Source organism: Battus philenor, unplaced genomic scaffold (assembly GCF_028537555.1).
Source record: "Battus philenor isolate CCGP_79_NKW_IND1 unplaced genomic scaffold, ilBatPhil1.0.hap1 SCAF_6, whole genome shotgun sequence".
In the NCBI taxonomy this organism is placed as follows: domain Eukaryota; kingdom Metazoa; phylum Arthropoda; class Insecta; order Lepidoptera; family Papilionidae; genus Battus; species Battus philenor.
Genome location: NW_027181726.1, coordinates 9,827,424 through 9,854,675, shown reverse-complemented (window position 1 = coordinate 9,854,675; position 27,252 = coordinate 9,827,424). Strand labels below are relative to the sequence as shown.

General features: G+C 31.9%; 1 protein-coding gene across 2 annotated transcripts in view; it reads left to right on the top strand.

Moving 5' to 3' along the window:
- cv-2 (crossveinless 2) overlaps nucleotides 1-27,252 on the top strand; it is a 67,575-nt gene that overhangs the window by 25,189 nt on the left and 15,134 nt on the right. For both annotated transcript variants that reach the window (XM_068773767.1, XM_068773766.1), the window contains exons 2-3: nucleotides 1,899-2,136; nucleotides 10,500-10,600. In XM_068773767.1, coding sequence (XP_068629868.1) covers nucleotides 1,968-2,136; nucleotides 10,500-10,600 — 270 coding nt within the window. In that variant the 5' untranslated portion in view covers nucleotides 1,899-1,967. The remainder of the gene's footprint in view (nucleotides 1-1,898; nucleotides 2,137-10,499; nucleotides 10,601-27,252) is intronic.

The following is a 27,252-nucleotide window of genomic DNA, read 5'->3' as shown; positions in this document are numbered from 1 at the left end:
TATATGTTATGGAAAACGTTATAAATATTTTAACTGTCAGTAGGTATTGCAATCAAACATCCAATAAAGTTTCAGTGTTACTTATACAATGATTGTAAATGGGTGTGAAAGCTTTAAAGAATTTTACTGACAAATAAAAATGCACTTACCTCTTTGAGATTTTACCTAGACAGATTGTAAACAATAATTAATTTTAATATGTAGTAATTTTTATTATGAAAACGGTTTTTACTATTATTAACAATAGGCAATTTATTATTTTTGAAACCATTGATTTTAGGATATGGTGTACAACACATTAATGAACCATTCAATATATATATATATATATATATATATATATGATGTAAATATATAAAATACAAAAAGGGTTATCAAAGAAATACATTAATGTTTTTTTCTGTAATTATACTTTCAAACGCCGACGACATTAGGTTAAAGTTTCTAAGCAAAATGTTGTTAATAATAAGGTAATAAATGACCGTTAAAAGTTCTCGTGCAAAATTTGAAGGTTGAATTAATTTAAATTAAAAATATATGTTCAAACGAATTGCTGATTAAATAAATTGAATTTCCATACTAGTTGATGAATTTCGATTAGGCGGAACCAGGTTATTATGTTGAAATAATTTAACTTCATGATTAACCGCCATATTGAATTAGACCAGATTAGGTAACAGAAATAATAAACCTTATGGTAACTTGTCATGGTATTTACGGCGTTAGGAAATATAATCGGTGTTAAAATTAAATTCTTAAATATTATTGAAAACTAAAAGAATTTAACGTTAGTGTCTATTACCGAGTTATGGGAAATCAGCATTAAATACCGATGTATCAAATATTCAATTTAAATAACTTCGATAAATAACTTGCACTAAACGTTAATGCACTAAGTTTTTTGTGAGTAAATTGGAGAACTCAAATATCCGATGTCAATAATTAATGGCGATTTTGCTTTAGCAATAAATAATTGGTTTAAATAGTTTTTTTTTTATTTTATATTACTCCAGGATTATCCTTATATTTTTGTCATTTATTGAACAAAATAATATTAGTACTTTACTACTACAATATAGAATACAATTACGTTCTAGTTTATCTGGTTATAGCTTTGCGACTATTCAGTATCCGGACAAACCAGTACCTTTCATATCAAAATTAATAAAATGGCGCTACATAATTTAGTTTTTTATTTTTATTTGGAGGAACTTTTTTCCTCTCCTAATTTTTACAACATCAGCAATCAGAGGAGTAATTAAAATTGTAATTAATTAATTCAATTATTACTAGGAATACAATTCTCGTATATTTCGTTAAATATCATAACTTGAACTTATTTAAATTCTTAAAGATATTCTATGACAGAAGATTGGATTTCATAAAATGAAATAATGAATCGCGGAAAAACAAAATATAAAATTAGATTTTTGTATTTTTTTATCTTATAGTTCTTGTGACCTAGTAATTGATGATGGTAAAGATTTAATTAGTTACATTAAAAACATAGCCAATTTTTATAATTTAACCTGATATTAATTACGTTAATTAATTATATATGTAAAATATTGTAGTGGAGTTTGATTTCCTTGCTGTGTAAAGAAATAGATGAACACAGAGAGTCTTTTACGAACGAATGCTCCATGGTGTGACTATGGGCAAAGGCACCCTCGAGGGGATTTCGGGTTAGGCTGTCAGTCAATGATAATAACTGCCGAGCATTCCGACTAAAAGGCACCTGAGAGGGCTAAATCTTGACTGGGAGAAGAAATGGCGGAAGTAACTTCAACAACGGCTCCATCTAGAATGATCGCAGTTTGGCGACTCCTGTTATACAGATACTTACCTTGATTGGTTTTCTAACGGCTTATAAGTAAATGAGTAAAATTTGTGATCAGGTATCGCGTAGGAGCGGGTGTGATGCTTGCGGCGCGCCGCGGCGGGCGCCGGCGCCGCGAGTAGCGACCATGCGAAGCACGTGCCGCGCCACGCACGCCGCGCCGCTCATCGCACAAGCTCGCGTACAAGCTCGCGCACAAGCTCCCGTACTTGCTGCCGCTCATATAGCACACGCATTGCTGGTGCTACTCTTCCTTTTACACGAACATACAGCGCTCGCTGACAACGGCCTTATCAGTAAGTTTTATATCATATGCCATAAGTAAATCTTTTCTTCTTCATCATCATCATGGTTTCAGCTGATAGACCCCCACTGCAAGTCATCAGCTTCTCCCAAAGATGTCACGATGACGTTTTGCGTTGCCCTCCAGTGACTTCCCGCAATCTTGTCTATGTCGTTGATCCACCTAGTAAAGCTTACTCACGCATCGTCTGCCGATTTTCTTATCAAATTTGTATCATTGTTAAATTTAACAATATTTTATATACACACATTTTTAAATCTGTTTCATCGATAGCTCAACACTACGTCATTTTGAGTGAGGGAATTAATTGTAATTTGTGAACCTACAATAAAAATATTGAACAGTACGAATTTACAAGGTGGAGAGCCGATCTAGCTAAGGTCGTCAGAAAAGGCTGGCGGACGCTTCCAACCGTTTTTATTGAAAATCTGTCTAGCAGTTGACAACCACAGGCTTAGATAATGATGATAATCGTTACATGAAAAAGTATTGTTTTAAAAGTGATCACTAATAAAATATGACGTATAAAAATATCCAGAGATTGTAACAATGTATAATAATAACAACAATACTAATAATAATAATCTTTATTTGGTACAATAACATATATGAGAGAAACAGTTACATTAAGTACTAATGAATATAGTAAAAACAGCGAATATATGATATGATAAATTACTACAAGCCAAAATTTAGTTTAATACTACTGAACTACATATAAAAAATTTATAATTTCGTTTTAAGTTTCTATTCTAATTCATTCGGTTTAAGAACATTGATTATTGGCAAATTTTGTCATTCTGTAAAAATTATCTTGCTAAAATTTTAGTATTACATTATATTTTTGTTTAGCTCACAGATTTTCTCAATCAATTAAGACTTAAAGCGCAACTGTTGTTTATTTGAAAAGTTATACGCGCTAACGTAATTATATAGATAATACAAAATAAATATTTACAAATATTATAAAGATATACGTAGTTGTAATGCTTTCCATCAAAGAGGTTTTAATACTAAGCAATGGAATATCATTTAAAAATATTTTATTAATGTAAGATTTTAGTAACAAAATGTTTTTTCTGTTCCGTTAAAACCTGATAATTAAATAAATTAATTTATTAACCAATTTCCATACTTATTGGACGAATTTTAATGTTTTGAACTTGATTATGTTAAAACAATGTAATTTGATGATTATCTACTATATTGAAATAGTTCGAAAAGTTTAACGACGTAATGAATAATTTAGGAAGTCGATCAAAACCGCAAAAGCATTTTAGACGAAATGTCGTAGTTATAGAGTGATGGTTTTAGGTTTAAAAGCTTTAAAGAAGTTATTGTATAGATTATTTCTCAACAAAAAGATTTAGAGCTGTTACACTTTATTTCCAGTCTATTCTGAAATATGTTACAATGATTTATTTTTTCTATTCCAATGCGACAGGTCAATAACTGTGGGCAGTACAGTCTGTAGGGACAGATAGTAAACAACAATTAATTTTAATAGAGACTAATCCGAATTATGATAACGCTCTTTGTTACTACTATATGCAACAATTTAAGCTTTATTTATTATTAGCGGAACAAAAGATTTTTAGATAGTGTGCACTAATTGACAGCAAATGACCTATAAGTTTACATTTTACACAAGCTTTTTACACCTATAACCAATACCGAATACTTACACTAGTTTCAAATAGAGCCTATATGGGTGGTGCATAAATTTTCTTGAATATCGGTAATAACAAATTGGCTAGTGTGTTTGCCAAGTATTGCATCCAACGCTGTCTCCACCAGACGTAACATAACAGATCGTTGGTTACGGACGAATGAGTGACATGTGATCTATGTGCTGTATGTCAGTGGCCAGTTCCAGAGCCGCTTGCGCAACTATATGCCCAACGCACCTTGGATGTCGGGTGACCGAATATACTGGCTTCGATAGACTGTCTACATACGTTTATTACGAAGTACATAAATAATTTTTAAATATTTTACTTTTTTTTAAAAAACCGTATTGAAAATATTATTAATTCATAACTCGTTATATTTTTTTTATTATTTACACAAACTGATATTGAACTAAATTTAATTGCAGAACTAGCTCAGTTATTATATGTAATCTTTAAAAGTAAAACAATTTTACATGTCTTTGACATGTAGCATATGATAAATAGTAAGTATAAATGATTATTTTTAATATTATATCCAGATCAAACTGACTGTCATATTTTTTACACCATAACATTAGTTGTCTTAGGAGGTCCACTGGGAGTTATATGCATACTTTATACAAGATTCTATATTAAATAGTTATAAGTAGATATTGTTGTGTTGATGGCGCTGCAGGTAATATTTTATGGGTTAGCAAACGTCTTCATCATCATCATTTTAGACGTGGGACGTCCACTGCTGAACATAAGGCTCTTCTATAGAGTTTCAATTAAACAGGTTGGAAACGTTCTGCTTTAGCGTGTTCTGGCGACCTTAACAAGGTCGTGTATACCTTATGTGTGGACGTCATACGTTACGCTTGCCGGTTCGTGGTCTAAACGACAGGTCTTTAAGACCTAAGCGTGTATTCTACGCACTATGTGACCTGTTTTATACAGACGTCTTTCTCAAGTGCAAATGTGATAACGTTTTGTAAAGATTTTGTTTTTCAAAATTCTTTATACCACTGTATTTTTATCGTCGATCGGGTTATAATTTACTGTTAAGTTCATGCTTAACTTTCATAGTAAAGTTTTTTTTGTTAATTTTTAAAATTCCTAAAACAAAGCAGAGTTATAAGTAATATTTTGATTTAAAATTATATATATTTAAGGCATGTCATTTCGTAGTCAATTTATCTTCAAGTGAACGTTGGACTCGTTGTGTTATGTCATCAAAATACCTCCATGTCAGTATGATTTAACGATGTCCGTATTTTTGACGTTATCGATATGGAAACAGCATTGCGTTGCCACAACCGGTAACTGTTCCTGGCCGGTTGGTGTGAAATTGTACACCTTATATTTAAATGATGGATTAAACATCATGATTATTTTTGAACTAAACTTGGTGGGACGGAATCTTACTTTCTTTTGCAATCTCTCTGGTTTCACCTGGAGTATGCATCGGTGTAAATATTACAACGTTTATTTTTACATTATTATTTTTATCGTAAAATTGAACACGGTCGGGAATTTTCTTACGTCTTTTGTAAAGTTAAATTATATTTATATACCAGGTGGCAAAAATTGTTGATAGACCGAGCCATTTTTAAAAGTTTGAAAGATTTCACGAGACGCTATTAAACGAAAAAAAGTTATTAAAGAATCATTAACGAAAATCTATTTAATTAGAGTGTACTTATAAAAGTAAAAAAAACGTAAAATTTAACACATTTATTTTTCTTCTCTTGAGAATTAAAAAAAAAATCTCAAAAATTAAGTGAATAATTCGTGACAACATTTCTCAGTAATTATTTCTGATGCTGGATAATTAATACTGATCGGTGTGAATTTCACGAATTTTAAAGTGGAATAAAATGATTTAAATATGTACTTTTGTTCGGTATATTAAAATAATATTGAAAACCACAAATAATGCTTCAAAGAGCCACATGTGGCTTCCGAGCTGCTGGTTAGTCCCTCTGTTATATACTATTATAGTTAGTAGTAGGCATTAGTATTTTTACTACATAATAGGACTTTCTTACCTCGTCTTCTTTATTTTCCTTTTGTATTTTATTCTCTTACGATATGTACTTTATTCTACCTACCTTTAATAATTCTTTTTCGGAATTATGTGTACCGTTATACATTGTAGAAGAAGTGTTTAAATAAATAAATAAATTATAGATCCGTTTATTTGTATAAAATTTGTCATTATCAACCGTGTAAAGTTTTGTTCATTTATGCTGTGTAAATAATAATAAATCAAAAGAATATTTACGCAGGCTTCACTATTTGACATAAATCTCAATAATAACAACTTCAAACACACAAAATCATGGCTCTTCAATCGTAGTGTAAACACTCGCTGTGTTAATATTAAATTTAAATAAATGACGAAGCATTGCGTGGATACTAAATGATTGCATTGTGTTTATATAAACGTCGAACAATTTCATTATTGAATAATTATAAATCGTGAGATAAAACCAGGATAGTGAAGAAGTTAAGGCATTTTATTAATTCAATGAAAAATAAATATATAGACAATATACTATAAAATTGTATGAGATTGAAACTTCTTTTTAATTATTGAATTTAAACAGGGATTGTTAACATTGATAAATGTATCTTAAGTCACAAGACAAAGTGAGGTTTTTTACAAAAAAAATAAGATTTTTTTGTTTTAAATTCTGAACGGTCCCTTACATTTTTATACAGACTTTAACATGTGAGCAAAAGAACTTAAATAAAAGCAAATAGTAGTGAACATTATGACTACATTTAGTTAAGCGAGTCAATTCCGTACCACCGCGAATTATCTAACTTGTTGACTTAATAATTCAAAGATTTAATAATTTATTCATCAGCCTTGAAAACCGCTCGTTGCTATGAGATACGACTGTTATGAGATGTAAATATATCGTGTCAATTAGAAATAAGAATAGAAAAAAAAATAACACTCTTAAAACTGTTATGTATCGTAAATGTAACTTTCTGTGTTTATATATTACGTTTAAAACATTTATTAATAAAAGCAAATTTACGGTTTACGATAAGAAGTTACAAAATAAGATTTACATTTTATCCAGCTGCACCCATACGTTTCGCATGACCCGCACTGCCTTTTGTGGGTGTATTTTCATAAAATCCATTCTTGAACTGTAAACATGGCCGAATAATATTAAAGATAAATTTATACCTAGAAGACCTACACGTTAAAAAGGCATTTCTTAAATGAACGCTCTTTAACATTCTTGTGGATAGAATTTTGTAACATTCTTTCTTAACTGACTTCAACACAACCAAAAAAATATTAATGCTGAATTTACAGTCTCTAATTTTTATGATTTCAGAGATATCGTGATGAGTCAGTACACAGATGGAAACCCCTTAGAATATTTTTTATTTTCATATAAGTAAGACGATCATTAGAAATAGACATTTGATGAATGCACGAGCGTATAATGTGCCGATAGTAATGGTAATGAAAATGTAAACCGACATTTCGGCTAGCCCACTTCAATTAGAGAAATATTTACGCAGGAGTCTGCTAATATTGGCGTCCGAAACAACTAGGTACGTAATAAGAATGCGGATCCGTAGCTCTGAATCAAGGTAAAAATGTGATCTGGTCGCGACACAGGGGCGTAAAACTAAAACGGATGCCGTCTTTACGACGCTCGCCGCACAACTTGAAATAGCAAGCAAAAGTTTATTGTCGATTGACAAATGTTTGTACGTCTCTATTTACTTTGGACATTGGCGTGATTTTAATTTAAAATATCAAGGACTCATGCCGGGATAATGTTTATATTTAACATTTGCTAAAAGTTCGGTAGCACTGTAAATTAAAAAAAAATCGGACTATGACGCTAAGTTATTCGAAAGAAATTTAAATTAGATATTAAGAACTTTTTGTGTACACATATTCGAAATAGCTTTTAGAATGTGAGGCGTATTATCACTAAACTGGTTTTCGTATAAGCATAATGACTTTTTGGTTTTCATTTGAAATTATTTCCTTCTTTTTATATTGTGTTTACTTTCTTAATAATAGCGGGTTTCAGGATAACAGGCAAGGGATAACAACAGAAACACGTGGTTATTTTTGTAAAAGACGAAACATCGATTCCGGGTTCAAATCCGGGTTGAACCCCTTATTGTTCGAAGTTTAAAATTTATAATATTTATCTTATTACAAACGAATATGTTTTTAAATGTAGTCTCCGGCGTGAGATAACCGAACCCGTTTCAAATTAATCACCGCCAAAATGAAAGGTGAATAAGTGATTTCACGAAGTCATGAGATAAAAACAATGTCTTTTTGTATTGTTTGGTTAGTGGCCAATGGAAATCTGAATAAAATTAAAATTAAAAAGCCCGCCTTCGTTTATCTTTTTTGTAGTTTTGATTAAATTTTTTTTTAAATAAAAAGTAGTCTTATCGAATTCCGCCATTCTTTAATGCCTAACTTTGATGGATTTGAAAATATTTGTGTAACAGTAAGGTAACATTCAAATACATATTAATGCTGAGTAACTTTTAAAGAGTTAAACAGTTATATCATACCGATACGAACAGTTATACCAGGCCGATATGGTTATGGCTAACAAATCAAGAATGAGTTGATTAGTAGTAGATGTACAAAAGAAACGGATATAGTTCAGCGGATTACCAACTTAGACTAATGACCGCTGAGACCTGAAGTTTCAGGAACGGATATTACCGAACAGCAAGTGAAGAATAGGATGTTCACTCTCAAGGTAAAAAGAAGACCTTTTCAAAGCCGTCGGAGAAATCTGAATACAATCCGCTTCACACCTGTTCTATAAGATATGTTTAGGGTAGGCCAATTTCCAAAAGGCTTCTCTTGGTTTTACGGTATTTCAGAAATGGTGATAATGATGATGGTTACGGGCTAAATTATTTTTGGTGTTAAAAAAAAGATTTAGTTAAAAATAAAAAATTTGTTGTAAAAGCTGAAGACACTTCATGACAAGAATACTTTTTACTTAAAAAAATCTATCTTTCCTGGACATTCCCTATAGATTTCCAATATGATCGGTTAAAAAACGGTCTGCAAAATATTTTAAAAAATTGCATATTTAAAAGGTATACAAAGTAGTATTAAAATGTATTATAACAAAAATGTGTATTGTATTCAAAATTATATATTATACAAATTTATTTTACTTCTCTCGATTTTTTTTTTTTAATTTTGAATAACAATTGGTGACAGCATTTCTCAGTAATTCTTTCAGTTAATACTGATCGGTGTTTAAATGTCCTAACATTTTTTTTAAATATTATATTACAAAAATGAAAAGAGAACTCGGATATATTTATCGAAAGCCACAAATAATCTTGGAAAGAGTTCCCGTTATACGTAATCTGCATAAAAGAAGATTGAGATTGCTCAAGAGCCTGTAGTCATTGAAATTATGATATTCTCAAAAAATATTGCAGCTTGTTTATACTCATTGATTGGTTGTATGTAGGTATAAACACTTTACAGCGGTAAATATATACCTTATTTGCTGTGAATTTATATATGGTCATTGTAGTAAAAAAGGCTTACCTAAATTGGGAATCTTCTTCTGCTTCTTCTTTTCCCAAGCCAGTAGCCACTAGACGTCCACTGCAAGGCGTGGGTCTCTCATAAAGATTACCACAATGGCCGATCTTGCGCTGCTTGCATCCAGCGACCTTGACAATTTCGTCGGTCCCCCCAAAGCGCGGCCTGCTCACGCCGCGTCATCTATTAAAACCAATTACTGTTTACTATCTATCCTTTCAGACTTTGTACTGCAAAAAAGTATCAACATGCTGCATTCCAATATAAAATATTAATTAATGTAACAAATTTTAGAGTGATCACTTTATCCAGTTTTCGGAGTGGGATTTAAAGCTTTTTACTGACAAATGTGCTATTCTTTCACCTCTTTACAGCTTTTACACATTTAACTAATCACCTTATATATTTATTTATACGTATGGAAAGTTTACAATACAATTAAGAATCTGTGACCTTGTATCAAAAAGGATAAATGTCAATGGGTTAGAGCATTATCTTAATTTGAACGTAAATAACAGTTATGCTATCTGTGTTGAATTTAAATTAAACTTTTTTCGTTGGATGTAAACGATCCGTGTCCAGAAAGCTTAGTGACAATACAATAAAAAAATACGTTAAAAAAGAAAAAAAATCGTAGGTGATGAATGATATTTCTGATTGTTTGAAATATCATTAAACAATTACCTATGTTTAAAAATATCTATGCAGCTTCTAGTATGGACAGTAAATGCTCCAAAACACAACATTAAAGGCAACAATGTTAGTTCAATTTTTTTCTGTCATATATTTTGTATAAGCTTGTTTCTCATAATAATACGTTTTATAACGTCAACGCAGCCTCAGAAATATAAGTGAAAAAGGAAAAAACATAATTAAATAAATAAGCAGAATAGATAGCTGCTAGGGCCTTGAGGTTCTGGAGTGAAGACCACGGTCCGATAAGCGGAGCATAAAACGACCACCCACAAGGTAGATAGACGAACTTGTGAAGTCGGTGATCGATGTAGGCTGTCTTATTGGAAATCTATGGAGAAACCCATATCTAGCAGTGGATGATGATGATAAAAATACCTTTTTTGTTTTAAAGTGAAGGTACTACTATTATAATCTATATTTCAGAAGGCCACCGCGCACCCTGTTCAAACGAAGGAGAGGCCGTTAAGCTCCAAGATTCTAGACTGGAACAAGACTGGAGCAGCTGTTTCCGTTGCATTTGTAAGGTATGGCTTAGTTAATAGCATTACTAATGAGCTTAAAAATATAACTAACTTTTTCTTAGGTAAGAAATAATATTTAATATATATTTTTCAATATGTACTCACTGTTGCGTCGTCTAGAAAAAAACAAGCATGAAATGCATATTAGAAATATTCTATATAAAATAGTCTAAAGTAGTTATTATTCACGTTTTGTATACAATGAATCATTGGTCTCTTATTGTAAGACAACAGATATTTTCTTTCGTTTAATCTTTTAGCATTTAACGTAAATTAATAAAGATATTATAGTAAACTGGATACTAAAATATCGGACGTTTTTTTTATAATATTGAGAGAATCGTTATTCAGAGCTCATAGACGCCCACTGTAAGGCAAGACCTATGCCTATCCAAAGATATCTATGTCTCCATAATCGCCGCGTTCGACAGACGGATTGGCGATCGCAGTGCGGTATTATGGTACGTAACGGACGGCGACACCCATCCTCTGGAAACTTGTTTGTGAGCAGTGGCAAACTTATATAATTAATGCACAAATTGTGAAATATATAAGACTGTATCCCGGGAATTGAACCGGCGATCTATAATCGCAAGTCTCCGTGCTCTACCACAAGGCTACCACTGCTCAAATTAAATAATTTATTTACACTGTTAAAAAAAATCTATAAATTTTTCAATTTTTTTTAAATAAACAGATTCTTATGGTCATAGAACGGTTAAAAAAAGAATTTCTTATAAACTAAGCAAAATGATGAATAATATGATAGAAGAGAAATAAGAAAATGTTTCAATTCAAACGAAACTGAATAGAAACAAAAGTTTTATAGTGTCTCCAGTACATAACAAAGCCAGTCTCGATTTTCAATGTATTATTTATCGCATTATCTACAAAGACGGTCTTCTATACTCTCTGTACTCATAATAATTGTTTCTGAAGCGTATTTAAAGGACGTTAGTATGCCCACATGGTGGCCACTGTCACTAAATCAATTTATCACGCGCCAAGTTTAGAATAATAATATAAAGCACCGCCTGCGACAGGTACACACCTAGACAATAACTAATAATTTGATTAGTGGCCCCGTGTGCTTCTGGGAATTCCGAGAGATCTCATGTTAAACGTGTATTATATTGTATTAGGCGTACTCATTCACGTGTTGCTGTTTTATGCCTCTGATTAAAATCTGAACAAAAAGGCAGTTTTGATACCCCAAACGTGAAATAATTTTTTTTAAAAAATCTTCCTGGGGATATGCCCAATAATTTTCCAAATTTTCACGGCGATTGGATGTATGGTATTTTAATATATCGAGTAAAGACACACAGACGTATATTCATTTTTATATCTATAGAAAGAGCAATTACGTGTCAAATTAAATTTTACTGAAGTAGAATCATTGTCATTACCAAAATCAATCGAAAGTATTATTAGCGGTAATAAACTCGCCGCAATTATTTCCCGTGAAGTAGATATGCGTGTGCGAGTAAATAATTGTTAACAGACTTTACTAATATGTATTTTCTTAGTAAAATAAAGGATAAATAATCGAAATCGTTCCGGGACTCTTTTTGTAATTTTATGATAAAAAAGCTGATTTAATTATACGCATTATAGTGTGTAATCAATATTTTATATTGAATTTTTCACTCTAAGCCGATATGTAGGCGAGTATTTATACCGTATTACACCGTTGGTTTTTAATATTTTAAATATAATTCAGCATTTTTTAAATGAGTGTAAACTATATGTTAATTAGAATATCACTTTACTCTGTTTTAGCCGTAAATGATCTTTTTCTACGAGCGTGGAATTTTTAAGTTGTCAGACAAATTGAAGACATTTTCATGTATATCACAGATTAAAGTATAGTTCATTCTAAGTAAAGAAATGGTTTGGCAATAATTTAGTTGCCAACCCAATAGTATAATTAGTGGGACATTATGAATAACTATTTTAATCTTATAAAATTGGAAATATTCATGAACGCGGTACACGTAGGTAAACGTAGTTTTGGTTTTTAGTGGTTTTGTGAATTATTGTGTCAAATGTCCGACGCTCCTTGTTATTTTTTATAGGTTGGTATTTTCTTATATTAAAAATTAAGGTTAAATTTATTACTAGTGTGTTTACGTTGTTAGTGACGTAGCTGTATATTATGTAAGACATTAATATTTAAAATTGGTATAGAGGATTGTTTAACGGCACTTGACGCATGGACGGATGTGAAAGTGCTTGCTGCGAAATATAAACAAAACAATTTAGTTGCACTGTTACGACAATACAATTGTCGTTAGTGATAATGAGAAATTGAATCATCTCAATGATAAAATAATTTGTGTGAAAATTTCATTATCAGTTATCTTTTGTCGATATTTATTTATCGACGATCATCACAAGTATTTTAAGTTTCTATTATTAGAAGTTATGTGTCATTTTTCCTTTAATTTTATTACAAACCCTTTCGTGTGAATTTAGCAACAGTGTGATAGATAAACCAACTATGTATATAAAAGTTGATCGCCAAATTAGTTGCCAAGCATATACTTAAAAACGACTTGACTAATTTGGTAATTTTCTTTTTTCTTTATTATTTTCGTCATAAAGAGCAAGGTTCTCATAAGAGAAAAATGTAATTAATAGTAATATTGCAAATAAGCATTTTTATTTTCCTATAGAACCACAGAGTAAATCAAAACTGTCAGATATTGGACGTCAATAAACATCAAATAAAGGCACGTTCAATTATTACAATGGAAATATAATCACATTATTATTATACTCTGGCAGTGTACGAAACAGAAAATTTATACTTTTAGCAATCATTTCGACTTTTAATAATTAAAGTGATCGCTCTGAAATAGGCTTTTATTTATTTTTGTGTTAGAATTCATCAGGCCAATAACTTTCAACAGTACAAAATGTTTTGGGGCAGCTAGTTTGAAATATTAATATTTGCCGGTGAATAAACTGGTGCGATTCGCTTCGGACTGTTAGGATGTAGCCGGGGCGTCCGCTTCGCAAAAACCATCAATGCGGAACTTTCGGACAATTACAATCCAAACTAACATTTTTCGCATTCCATTATAATTTTATCCTCTTTTGCATCCTCCTCTGATATTCTTTTCCTCCGCGATAAGTTTGTTCCGTAATTTATTCCGAACCGTCCGCTCGGCGATACTGGCGCTCGGATCGTAAAATAAGACATAATAAATACGTTATCGCTGCACATTCGGCGCGGACACGACATCAGTATGTATGTAAGTAAGGTTGTGCACCTTCGTACATATGTGTGTGGTATTTCCCAGCCGATCTCACCTGGTCGGATGACTTGCGCGGAATTCGAAAGCCCATTGCGAGATTTATCGCTTATACTGTATTAAAATATACATTTGCTTACCTAATGGGCTTTTTGTCGCGTGCGATTTAACGTAGGTGGCATATATATACTCGAAGAAGTTATTTTTTAAGTTTTATCAACTTGCAAGGGACCCTGTACTAGTTTTTATATATCATTAATGTTACAGTGAGAATAACACAAGTAAATGTATATTTGTAATATTAGAGATCCTTTTTGCAATAGTATATGTCCCGCGTACCGTTATCATTAAAAGCATGTATTATATATTGAGAGGAGAATTGTACGTCTTTGGCGTGAACTTTGTGTTAGCACACTTAAAAGATCTTAAAGAGACCATTCATATAAATTATTATATCAACTATAACGCTGTATAAAATATAACAAGTAAGTTAAGTTACTTCAGTTGTTTTTTTTATAATTTCAATCTTCTTTCAGTATGTCTCATGAAATAAAATATTTTTTTAACGGAAAAAAACAGCTGTGATATTATTGTTACGTTTCACGTTGGACGTTCACCTTAGATCTACACGTAATCACACAGTGCAACTAAGTACGTGAAATATCAAGAACATAATATGAAAATTAATTTTATAAAAATTAACTCACTTTTCATTGCAATGACTTGTTATAACACTTTCTAATTTTGCATCATTGCCGTTCAGTGCTTGTGCCGTGGCAATGTGAAACAAGTATCTATTTTTGTCTTGCCAGTGCTGTCTATTAATAATCCATAAATTGTACTTTATAGTTACAAGTAAATTGCTGGGTCAAGTACCCGTAATAATCGTACCGCTCGGTGCTCCGGCGTGCGACAAGAGGCTACAAACCTTAGTATTTAGCGTATTTATATAATGTATATAAATAAGAGATAATATCTTTATAAATAGAAGATTTTCACTTATGTACTGACTGTCTCTGGAATTATAGGATTTAGAGAATTTAAATTTAATAGGTATATTCCTTTTGTCGAGTAGATGTAAAATAAAAACGAAATTTACCGAACAGATTTTACTAACTTCCACCCGCGAGGAGGAACTACTAGGAGCTCTTATAGGTAGGTATAAAACATAACCAGAATATATTTTCGAGAATTTTTAAAATTAACAAGATTGGATTTAATGTAAGTATACTAACAAAAGGTAGTGCTCGCCACGCGAAGTAGATGGGGGACAGCTAGTGGTATATATAAATAGAAAACGTTGACGTTATTCTTTAAAATTTATAAAACCCTGAATGTGTTTAACCTACAATTTCATAAAGAATTATAATCTCAAAGAGCATTCAAAGAATTAAAGAAAAAAAGATTATACAATTAAATTGCGAGATCTAGATATGGTAACATCCACGTAATTAAACCCGGCTTGCGTATTGGACATTGACTGGCAGTAGGGTGTGGTGTAGTTGTCGTGAGCTGAATATAACTCGAGTAAAGGAAATCGATGAGGTGCAGCGGTAAGGGCGGGAGGCGATTGGCGGAGAGGTAGCGGTTAGCGGAGCGGGAGCGTTTAACGGTACAGGAGGGATAAGCGCGATTAGCGGGAAAGGAGCGCTTCGCGGAGCGGGAGCGTTTAGCGGTGCAGGAGGGATAACCGCAATTAGCGGGAAAGGAGCGATTCGCGGAACGGGAGCGATTAATGAAGAGGAAGCGGTTAGCGGAGCCGGAGCAGTTGTCGAAGCGGGAAAGCGCTGCAGCAAGCGCAGGTGTCGGCGAGGCCTTGCCGCAAGCGCGCGTCCGGTATGTGGTCGCACCGGTTCTTCTAGCAACGTGTATTTTTTCCACGCCACACATCCTAGATATTGTTCTTGTGTTTTGCTTTATAGCAAAAAATCTAATAAATTTCGGTTATAATTTACGGTAACCGTCGAATTTACTCACTGACCTGTACCGTGACTATTACATTTCTTGTCTTTGTAAATCTATTGATACGCTCGACAAGAATTTAAGAGTTATGTGGCTTATTATCATTAATTCTTCCTTAATTATACACGGTACAATAATTCATTTTAGCTACCTGTGTTATGTTGTATATAAATATATCAAATAACTTTTATGTTAGGCATGTTTATTAAAATGCTCGTTTATGAAGGCCATGAAAATAACTGTATACTCAAAGACGATTTGAAAGGTTGAAATTGTACTCAGTTTCTGCATACAATATTACGTGAAATTTTAAATATTAATACGCATTACACACTCACGAACAGCACAAAAAATGTTCGTTTTTCTTTACACATACGGTGTGAATACACCCGGTCTAATAATACACAGCGAGGTATTTTAAGAGCACTCGTGTACAAGTATAATTAGCGCAGATTAACCGAGAGCATCGCGATAGGTTAACATTAGATACAAATCAAGCATTTCCGTTATATTTGAATAAAAAAAAAAATCTTTCCAAATAGGTAAAACATTTTAATACGATATGAATTGTTTCACTTAGTGTGTTTTTTGTTTCCTTTCGATTCGATAAGAATTTACAAAAAAAATGAACGACCTCGCTTAGACGTTAAATTCCGATGTGCAAACTTGATTTACGACCAAGTGACTTGCGAAAGTTTGCGTAGTCTAGTTGAATTGACGATGCCTCGTTTAGATACTTGTTACCAGGGGAAATTAATAGGGAAGCTTGGAGATTTTTTAATACTAATACATTGTATACACCATTAACAAATATCTTATAGTATCTGTCCTCTCTTGCTTTGCGTGGGCTGCACTGTTTAAGTGGGGATATACCAAAAAATTACAAAAAAATTGTTTTTTGTAAGTTTTTGGTATATCCCTATATAGTTAGGAAATACGTATTTGTTTAAATAAATGCCTCTTCAACTTCCGTTTTGGCTGAGATTTTATTAAATCTGCTCTTAGCTGACTTGCACTTCGCATACGGATTATTTCTACCAAAATTTCAAGCCTCTAGACCTTATGGTTTTAGAAATATCGTGATGAGATGTAGATATAGATAAAATCTGTGTAATATTCATTCAATAATATAGTGCAATAGCTATAGGTTTTTTGTTTGCAATATTCTTAAATGTTTTTAAAATGAGAATATTATTCGCAATTGGAGGACTAAATCTTGTTTATTTGTGAAATAATCTTATCATAACTTACACATATAGGGGTCATTGAGTTCTGTGAACAAAATTTTGTTGTTGTATATCTATTAACAGATAATTGATTCAGCTATACATACATATATTAATACAGTAATGTGCACTTGTGCCGCCGTTCTGGAAGGTGCCAATAACTGTCTGAGATAACGGACAAATTATTGTTTACCTCTGGACTCTGATAATGTAAGATAAAACTTGAATAACTAATTTAATGTTATTATTTAAGACATCATGTATATTATCGCGACAATGGTCGACTTGTTGGTATGAATGTGTGTCCAAATAGAGCAGGTAGGAACGGGCCACGCCCGGACAATCTGTTAGTAATATAAATTGTGAGATAAGTATATTCAAAATCACTAAATATAAAATTTGTTTTAACGGCCTCAATTAATGATCGAATGCATCGAAAATATTATGAAAATGTAAAAACTTGCTATCTCCTGTTATCTGTATTTAATTATATAAAAGTGGTTATATCGCATCGAAAATGTTTCCATAGATTAAAAATAACTTGCGTAAAAATATACGTGGCGATAATTTTTTTTAACGAAATTAAAAAAAACAAAGCAGTAGTAGTCCAGGGGTAAAGGACTACAAGCGTAGGTTGGGGTTTCGATTCCCGAGATACAATCTTACCTAATTTACACTTTGTGCATTAATTATATAGGATTGCCACAAGTTTCTAGAGGTTGGGCTTTTGAGGTTCCTATGCGTATCATAATACAACACTGCCAACGCCATTCCGCCTGTCAAGTGTGGTTATTGTGGTATAACCCCCCCCCCCCCAATAGACATCTTTGGGAAAAACCTATATCTTGTAATGAGCGTCTATGGGCTGAAACGACGGCGAATAATATACAAAAACGATTTAAAAATCGGTTTAATTCAATATCCTTAATATTCATTTAATTTCTAGACATGAAATGCTCTACAAAAACTTGTATGCATTTTTTGGATATACCCCTGTTTGGGTGAAGGTCTATTCCATCGACTTCCATGACTCGGTCGCTGCCTAAAGTAAGCAAATCTTTTCCCATGAATCTTTCCATCTTGTTGCTCGTTTGACCAATCAGCTGCCTTTCGATCCCGTTGACACTTTAAAGGCGTAAATGCTTTAGAACTAACACTTTTTTTTGTCTAATATGTTTCTTTATAATATTGTGTATTTTTATTACATCAAGTATGAATCACTTCATATCTCTGTGTTGAATTTTACTTTTAGTATTACTTTTAATTTTGTACAAAGTTTGTAATGAGCACGATAGCTTAGGACTAAATTAAGTATATCGATGTATGGGATGTATCAAAATAAACAATTCTATTACTGTAAGAACACCAGCGAGGTCTTTGTTTAGCACACCCAATGTCTATATATTTCGTTCTTGTAATTCTAATCATCCACTTATTGTGATGAAATTAATTAAACTAAATTAATTTTGCTTTAGTGTAAAATACGAAGTTAACTATCAACACTAATTTTAAACTTTCGTACGACGTGTTTATCCTTTTTTTTTGGTCTCTCCCAAAAGCCTCCCCCAAAGATCTTTACTATATCGTCAGTCAACCAAGTAGAGGTTCTACCCACGCCGCGTTTACCAGTCGTGGTTGCCACTCTAGAACCTGAAAAATATGTTAAAAATACAATAACCCATCTTGACGTACTGAAACTGGCGGGGAAATTTTATTTATTTTTTAATTTAAATAATATTTATACAAATGTTGCAAAGCTTGAGTGGCCTTGGCTACTGAACTAATCTAAATCTAAGTTTATAATAAAAACAATTAAATAATGCCATATTTATAGGTCCAGAAGAAAACACAAAGATAACTTTATATATAAAAGAAAACAGAAATAGCCACTAAGTTACAGCTTTTGTCATAAGTATAAACATATATGTATCGTGGGCATCCGCTTTAAAGATATACATGTAATAATCTGATTTTGAAAACGCTTTGTCTGTGGATGGATAGAGTGCACGAAATATTAAATGACAGCAAATGTGCTACACATTTATCAAACACTCTGTATTCGACAAATAAAAACATACGTTATATCCTTCCAGGAAATTTTTAATACCATTATTACTATAAATTGCAACGCAATCAATGTTATTGTTATTATAATTAACGCTCAATTATTTTTAATATTATCATTTAGTTTAACTGTTATCATTATTATAACATATGATGTTGCATCCTTTTTATATGGAAAAATTGTTTAACGTTTATCAAATTTTCCATTTTGATTACGAACACGCTCGTTATTCAAATAAGTGGGTCGTGTTTATTTTATTATAATCATAATGACTTATAATATGCTTAATGTAAAGTAAATATAATTTATAAGCGTTCAAGTTTATCTCAAATGGCATTATATCGAGATTTGAGTGTCATATTCTTTTAAGTTTTTAAGGTGTAATTCTATCGTAAATCCAGTATAAAATTTTCTAAGTTATTACTTTTTGGTGTTTACGCATCTATAAGTAAAATTTATTGTTATAAATTTAGTATGCAAGATTTTTTTAACAATATACAACTGTTAAAGTTATCTTAAAATTAACTATAAAATTATTTTGAAGTAACATTATTTTACTTCAAGATAATTTTTTTAAAGTATTAAGTATGAGAGAAAAGTGATATACATATATAAACGTAAAAAAAGTTAAAATTAGGTTCCTATTTAATTAGAGTGATAAGAGTTTTTTTTTAAAAAAGATCTAAGCAGGAATGAGGAGATATGGTAGACGAACAAAGGAAACCGATATAATTCAGTGGAATCGTCAGGCGACATAGCGAGTAGAACAGGTGGCAACTGGAACTTAATTTTTGGAGAGAAACCGCGTGCTGGCAAGATCAGCGTACGACGCCCAAATACAAGGTACACAGACAACCTTGTTAATGTTGTCAGAAGACGTTTGACGCAGGCTGTTTCCAACCGGTCCTTTGGAAAATCTATGCGGGAGCCCTATATCTTAATGTCTAATATTTTGTATTAATGCTCGTAAAATTTAATTTTAATAATGACATAATACGTATTTAAAATAATATTCAGTTCGTTGAGGTTTAAAGCGTGTATATGACGATCATGGATAAAATTAACAAGGAAGTTATTAGATAAAACCACATTTTTATTTCTCTACGTAACGTGAATACGATTTGTCGTTGCTGTCACAAACGTTTGAATATGTTTCTTGTATGTTCATGTAAAAATTAGTAGTATCAAAATGCGTCTTGATTTCATTATTACTATGTTAAATTTATATTAAAGCTTTAATGTTTTAATTAGTGTTTTTTAATATTTTATTTTTCTGAGTTGAAAAATATATCTCATTTAAAAAAAAAAACAAAAAAACACACCTAAAAATGAACGTGTATATAAGTAAATATTTGTACAAGCTTGTTGTTTGAGTAAATCAAACTGTATTTATTATATTCTAAACTATTTCGTATGATGTACTGGCCGACTTTCCTTTAATTGCTTTTTGTTTTTATACTATATGTAGTTGTTGAGAAATTGTCCCGTGCAAATACCGCCCATTGTACTCATTTTTGTTATTACAAATATGTTTTCTATTCAATTAAGTGCACCATTAATAAAAAAATAGTATAGTTATTATGTATATTGACGGTGACGGGTTGAAGGTGGAACATAGCAGTGGATTGCGCAAGCAGGAAACGTCGAGGATATTCCGTGTCTGCTTTATCAGCGGCACGGGAAGTGGCATGGCGGTTGTCCAAAACGACGTGACGCTTCAATAGCGACGCGCGTGGACACTTCTTAGATTAATATGATAGAGAGTAGGTTTATTCATATAAAAACGTGTTTAATTCGTTTACTATTCTTCGAGTTCTTTTTCTGATAAAGGCAAACGATTATATCAATCCAACCAAGATTCGGATCCCTCGTGCATTCTTGAATCTAAATACATAACGCTTTATTAATAGTGTCATTTCGTCCGAAATAACCCATGAACCAATATAAGAGCTTGGCAGGATTCAATCCAGTAGAGTAAGTATACAGTTTTAAAAGAGGTCCCGAGTTTAGTTACTGTAAATATATTTAGGCGAAGCAGATCGATGAAGGCATTGAAAGCTCAATTCTTCCAAACCCAGTAAAGCGGTAAATTTCATAGCAAAATTAGCATTTGTTAGTAATAAAAAAGTGTCAACAAACAAAGTTTGTGCGGGAATTCTTATTGCTAAATTCTTTATAGGACAATACTGTTATGGGCGAATCCTATCACGGACTATTTATAGTGATCTTTTATGTACGTCATGAGGATATAAATCACGAATAAATTTAATCGTTTTTTCTTATGATAACTTACACAAACATCTAGAATTTAGAGTAATTTCTTTCCAAGATTTTTACTAACTAAAAGTTTTTCATACTTTTCTAAGATTTTTTTTAACTAGTTTTAGCTTCATAGATCATTATGACACAATTATAAATCTATATGGGAGGCTATGGATATTCTACTGCTCGATTGTAATGATGATGATTTTAGAAATCGTAACTTTGGCGTTCTGCTAGCTTGAACAGAGCGCAGCTGAAAATGGACAAACATCATGTTTGAATACAAAAAAGTGTCTGTGAAGTTTCGTGGCCTATAAAGAATTTGGTAGATTAAGAAGTACTGCAATCGTACACGGGTTCAAATATAATGCAATAAAAAGTGATTGTTCGCTTTGTTACACTGTAGCATTTTTAGAACAAGTTTGAAAATTGTTGACAGTGGACAGTTACAGGATCACTGAGGATATGAAAGAAGAGGTATTGAAAAATTACGTAGCGTCTCTTTGTTGTAATATTCTGGTCCGTAAATTCATCCATAGAAGTAACGTGACTCTTTTTAAAACGTATTACAAATTTTATATGTGTGTGGTCGGTAGATTAATTTAGGTTCGGACTATCGGTAGCGTGGTAAAACTTTGGAATTATCTTATACCTTATGTATGTACTACGCCCACAAAGATCTTCACGCCGTACGGTGCAATTATACCAAGGTTCTTTGTGACGTAGAGCGGCGTAGCGTAATCGTAGAAGACAATTGTAATGAGATTAACCAACGCGGATTGTATTAATAACCCACTTACACGCTCGTTTCGCCAAAGATACTGCTCTTACGTAGTTTAGCTTCATACAACTCCTACGTCATAATTCCTTTATAGTTACTATTCCTTGAGTTGGTACTGCTTGCCTTATATGGAATAATTCTATTACTATTGCAATATTAAAGTAGGTTATTTATCATACATATTAACTATACGATAATTCATTATCGTCATCATTATTTCAGCTTTTGAGCATCTACTACTGGACATAGGCCTTTCTAAAATATTTCCAATAGGACCTGTTGGAAGCGGTCTGTACTTCTCGTCGGTGGATATCGTACGCAGATCTTGCCGGCCCTTGGTCCTGGTCGTTCACCACTTCACCTTCGTTCGTCTACGGATCTCCTCATTTCTGAATCGATATCGAGAAATTCCGAGCAAAGCTTTATTCACGACACGTATTCATAATAAATAAAATTATTAAAAAAATGGCTGCTCCAAAAAGACTATACTGTTAAAAGTTGTATCTCGAAGCAGACGTATAAAAAATAAATAAAACGTCACTCAGAATATTCACTTTATTTATTAATTTCTTACAAAATAGGTTTTGTATTTACTGTACTGTAATATTTTAATAATGTGCATCTATTTTTATTGCATTGCAAAATATGTTACACAATATTTTTTGTTTGTTTACTTCCTAACTTTTCTTTTTTGATTTCGATTGACGTCAAATGGTTGACAGCTAAGGACAGGTGTTTTTTTCTCTGTTATTTGTATGCAAAAAGAAAATTGTAGTTTTACCATTATCTTTAAGAAATTTATTCTTGCCTTAGCGAAGAAATTAAAAAAAATCTGGGATTTGTCAAGTTGTTCTCTAATTTTGCGCTTAGTGACATATGAAGATTCATTTTTATTTATATATTATTATATATTAATGTATGTTACATTCCGTTTTCTGAGTGATGTTAGAATAGCGTAAGCAAATGCTTTAAAATCACTGATATTATTGAATATTATATCAATGCAAATATTATCAAACCACAAACTAAGTATTTTGTGAACTCTTCACAGAATTCTTACAAGCAAGAGGTTTTTGCACAACGTTATTAAAACTTATTCAAACATACATAACTTGTGAAAATTGCACAATTGTCACGTACATTTGCCGTTTAATTTCTAAAAAAATATCTCTTTGATCATAATAAATATTTTTGCATTTTGTGCGCAAAACATCGATAACGTGGTCAAATTTACTTTGATCTTTACGTTTAAAGTGCCTCTTGTGTTTTAAATATTTATTTTTATCGTGTTTACAAGGAGTAAACGTCAAGGTATCATTTACTTATAAGGCAAATCTTAAATGTTATCAAATTATTTATAGTTATCGACATCGAAAGTTGATGTATGAAGAAAATTTATACATTAATATTTGTCAAATTTATAGGTATCCAGTATTGTAAAACAATACTAAATTGTAAACTACAATATTGTTTTACAAAAAATCTAATTAATACATTAATCATAATAAACAAATCTCATCATTACAAGTCTTCTTCATAGATTTCCAACAGGACCGGATGGAAGCGGTCTGCATCCAGTTTTCGGTCTTTCACCGTCTTTGACTAAATAATTTGTCGACTAAATGTTTGTCGGGTGGTCGCCCTACCGTACGCTTGCCGATCCGTGGCCATCGTTCCCTCGCCATCTGTTCTACTCGGCTCGCCCATTACCACTTCTACTTACCAACCCGCTGGGATAAATCTTCTTATGTCTGAATCGATCTCGTATAGTATCTTTGTATGTAAAAAGCATAGCTCTCTCCAATACATCTCTAATAAATTTGCACAATAATCATATTTGTCGATAACACAGTGCGTATAATAAACTCGAGGCAAAGAATCCTACTCACGACTCTTTAAGTTCACACTATTCTATAAATAAGCTACACTCGTGGCTAAGAACCCGTGTATTGGAAATTTTTAAATTTATTCAATTTATATGTTGTAAAAAACGATATAGTTACCTAATACTTTTAACTTTAAGGTTTCTGAAAGGAGTATATATATCTTTAAAGCGGTAGAGTCTCAGGAAACTAAAAATTGTTAGTTGAATTGGCGAATATTATTTATTATTAGTAATGAATATTTATATTATTTCATTTTAAAAAGTACACAAAACACAATAAAATGCAGTGTAAAAACGATTTCAACATGTTAGCAAGACGTTAGGGAATTTATTGTAGTTTGTAACCTAATTGAATGCCCTATTAAATTATATTGTAGAGTTATGTGTAGTGGCCTGTTCTGCTTTATGGGTAGAACGTTAAAATAAGTAATGGCCAGTCGACAGGTTGTGGCGAGCGAGTTTATTTTTATCCAACGTACAATGTAAATATTTCGTTATTTGAGGCCTAGTTCAAAGAGCCGCTCCTGAAATTTGGCCGATGTATCGAAACACATTAAACACGAGTGCGTAGGTGACCTCGGCGATTTATTACAATCTGACTACGCCTTGTTTCTTTACAGCAAGTGAATTTTTGTAGATACAGTAGTGTTTTTTTTTAATTTTTATGTTTATTACATTATTTAAAAACATACCCACCTAAAATACATTTCTTTGCGGATAACACACATTTTTGCCTTTTTGTTCTGCTTGAAAAAGACATGGATTGGGATTGCAAACATATAAAATAGTGTATAACCTGCAGGCGCCCGCCTTAATGGCCGGACTTAATGAGCGCCCTCCTCAACAACTTTGAAATTCATTCGTTCTTAACTGACCTCTACTTGGCAAAAGGAATATTTCTGTTAAGTTTCAAGTTAGTAAACTCAGTTTTCTAAAAAAAAAGAATTGATTTATTACTCTTTATTGTACAAGTTACAAAGAGACAAACACACACACACACACACATATATATATGTACGGTATGATAACTTAATAATGTACAATGGATGGTCTTGTCATTTTTTTTTAGAGACAACAGAATCAAGAATGAGGAGATTTGTAGACGAACGAAAATAAAACGTAAGCGATTTTAAGTTATAGTGCAGTAGGCCACACAACACGCAAGACAGATAGCCGATAGGGCCTTGGAGGTTCTGGAGTAGTGACCACGGAACGGCAAGCGAAAAACCTTCAATCATAAAGTGAACAGATGATGTTGTTAAGTCTTCGGAAGACGCTTAATGAAGGCAGAAGAAATTAAAGTAGCGAATAGTCGTAAGCATCGCATGAAGCAATATAATTGATAATTTGTTGTAACGCGGAAATAAATATATTTTTCCCAAAGAATTCCAGTGACTTAGTATCGTCTAAGTTGGCAGACATGATCAATATTAACGGTTAATATTGACACAAATCTGTAAACTTATCAAACGTTTTAACACCAAACATTGGGGCGTCCTAATTTGTATGTGTCCATGGCCCCGAGCAACGGTTGCGAGACGTCGACGACGCACGTGCGCGTCGCCTTGGCGTTGGTCTAACGGCCCTATTATATACTAATAAGCCCCTCAGTAATCTTGTGTTTACACTTGTCATACACATATAAATTTATATGTACGGAAAAGTTCACGAATATAACATAAAATTATTAAAATTCCAAATTTATTTATTCGAATAATCACTTACAAGAATTTTCGTATCGTCAATTATTTAATCATTATAAGTAATAAGTTACCTGCGGCTCCGAATGTTGATCTGCTGAGAAGAGCCGGCAAGAAACTCAACAGTTGTTCTTTTCAATTGAAATTTAATAATGTTTAATGCGTAAATTATAATATCAACAATGTAAATCAGTCAACAAACCAAATTCCACATACTTTTAATTTTAGATTTAAAATTAAGAAAAGAATGGTTTAAGATAGAATGTGAAATTTTATTGTATATAGATGCACTAAGGCCCATGAGGGATCTGTTAACTTTTGAAGACGAAATTTAATCGTTTTGAGTTTGTTTTTATTTCTTGTATTTATCATGTGTCTGTCATTACTTTTTTAGGTAAATATTTAATTCCGTAAAAAAACATTAGTAATTAAAGATTACATTAATGTATTTACGATTGAAATTCTTTATTATTCATTTATAACATTAGATGTTAAGAGCGAGTAAGCAGTTTACGCAATGTATCAATTGCTGTAAATACTATAATTTCGTTACTTGTAATCTGTTAACCAATGCCGTTCATTGTAAATTAACATTTTAAATGATCCAGTTTTCTACTACCATAACTTAAACATTTTTGAATTCAATTAAAACTATATCAAGCAGTTGAAAGCCTTTGCACTCTTACTGAATACCAGTATATGGAGAGAAGAAATGAATAGGAATGTATAATATAACATGTATATAAGATTTTCACCAATGTAGTGACTCATCACGATATTTTTTGAACGATAAGGTTTTAAGTAAGTTACTGAAAACATTCATAATTATTATAAATAAGGTGTCTGGATAATATCAGACTTTGCAGCAAGCTTTCAATTATTATTATGTTTTACAAATTAAATTCGCATTTAAATGTATATTAACTTGAGTAATTATATGTAAAAATAATCTAATTCATCAGGTTAATTAAAGTCTAAAGGATAACGTTACGAACGAATTCAACTCAATTGAATCGATTCGATCGATTCGAACTACTGATTTTACTCAATGTCAATGGGCGTACTTGACATTCTTTATTTATGTATGTGGTTGTGATTAGTAGTAATGAAGATTGGCAATTATATTAAAGAAAGTAAGTATATTAGGTATAATTGAAGAAATATATTACTTTGTCGAAAAATTTTAGAGTTTATGAATTACAGTTGTTCGAAACGATATACTGCGTATTACTGGCCACTTCGGGTAGAGGCTTAAGAGTTTTTCTTTATTATATATGATCATCACACAGAGTATCATTTCAATGGATGCTTTTTCCTTTCGTTATTATTTTTGATGTGCTATGGAGATGTATTATTTTACATCAAGATGTAAGTTTAAAGGTCTAACTTTTTAACTTCTGAAAAAGAAACCGTGTTTAATTCAACAGTCCATAAAAGCTATAACTATATAAAAAAAATAAACTAGTTACTTTGTAAATTTCTTTGACCTATCTTCTCAACCAATTATTGAAAAG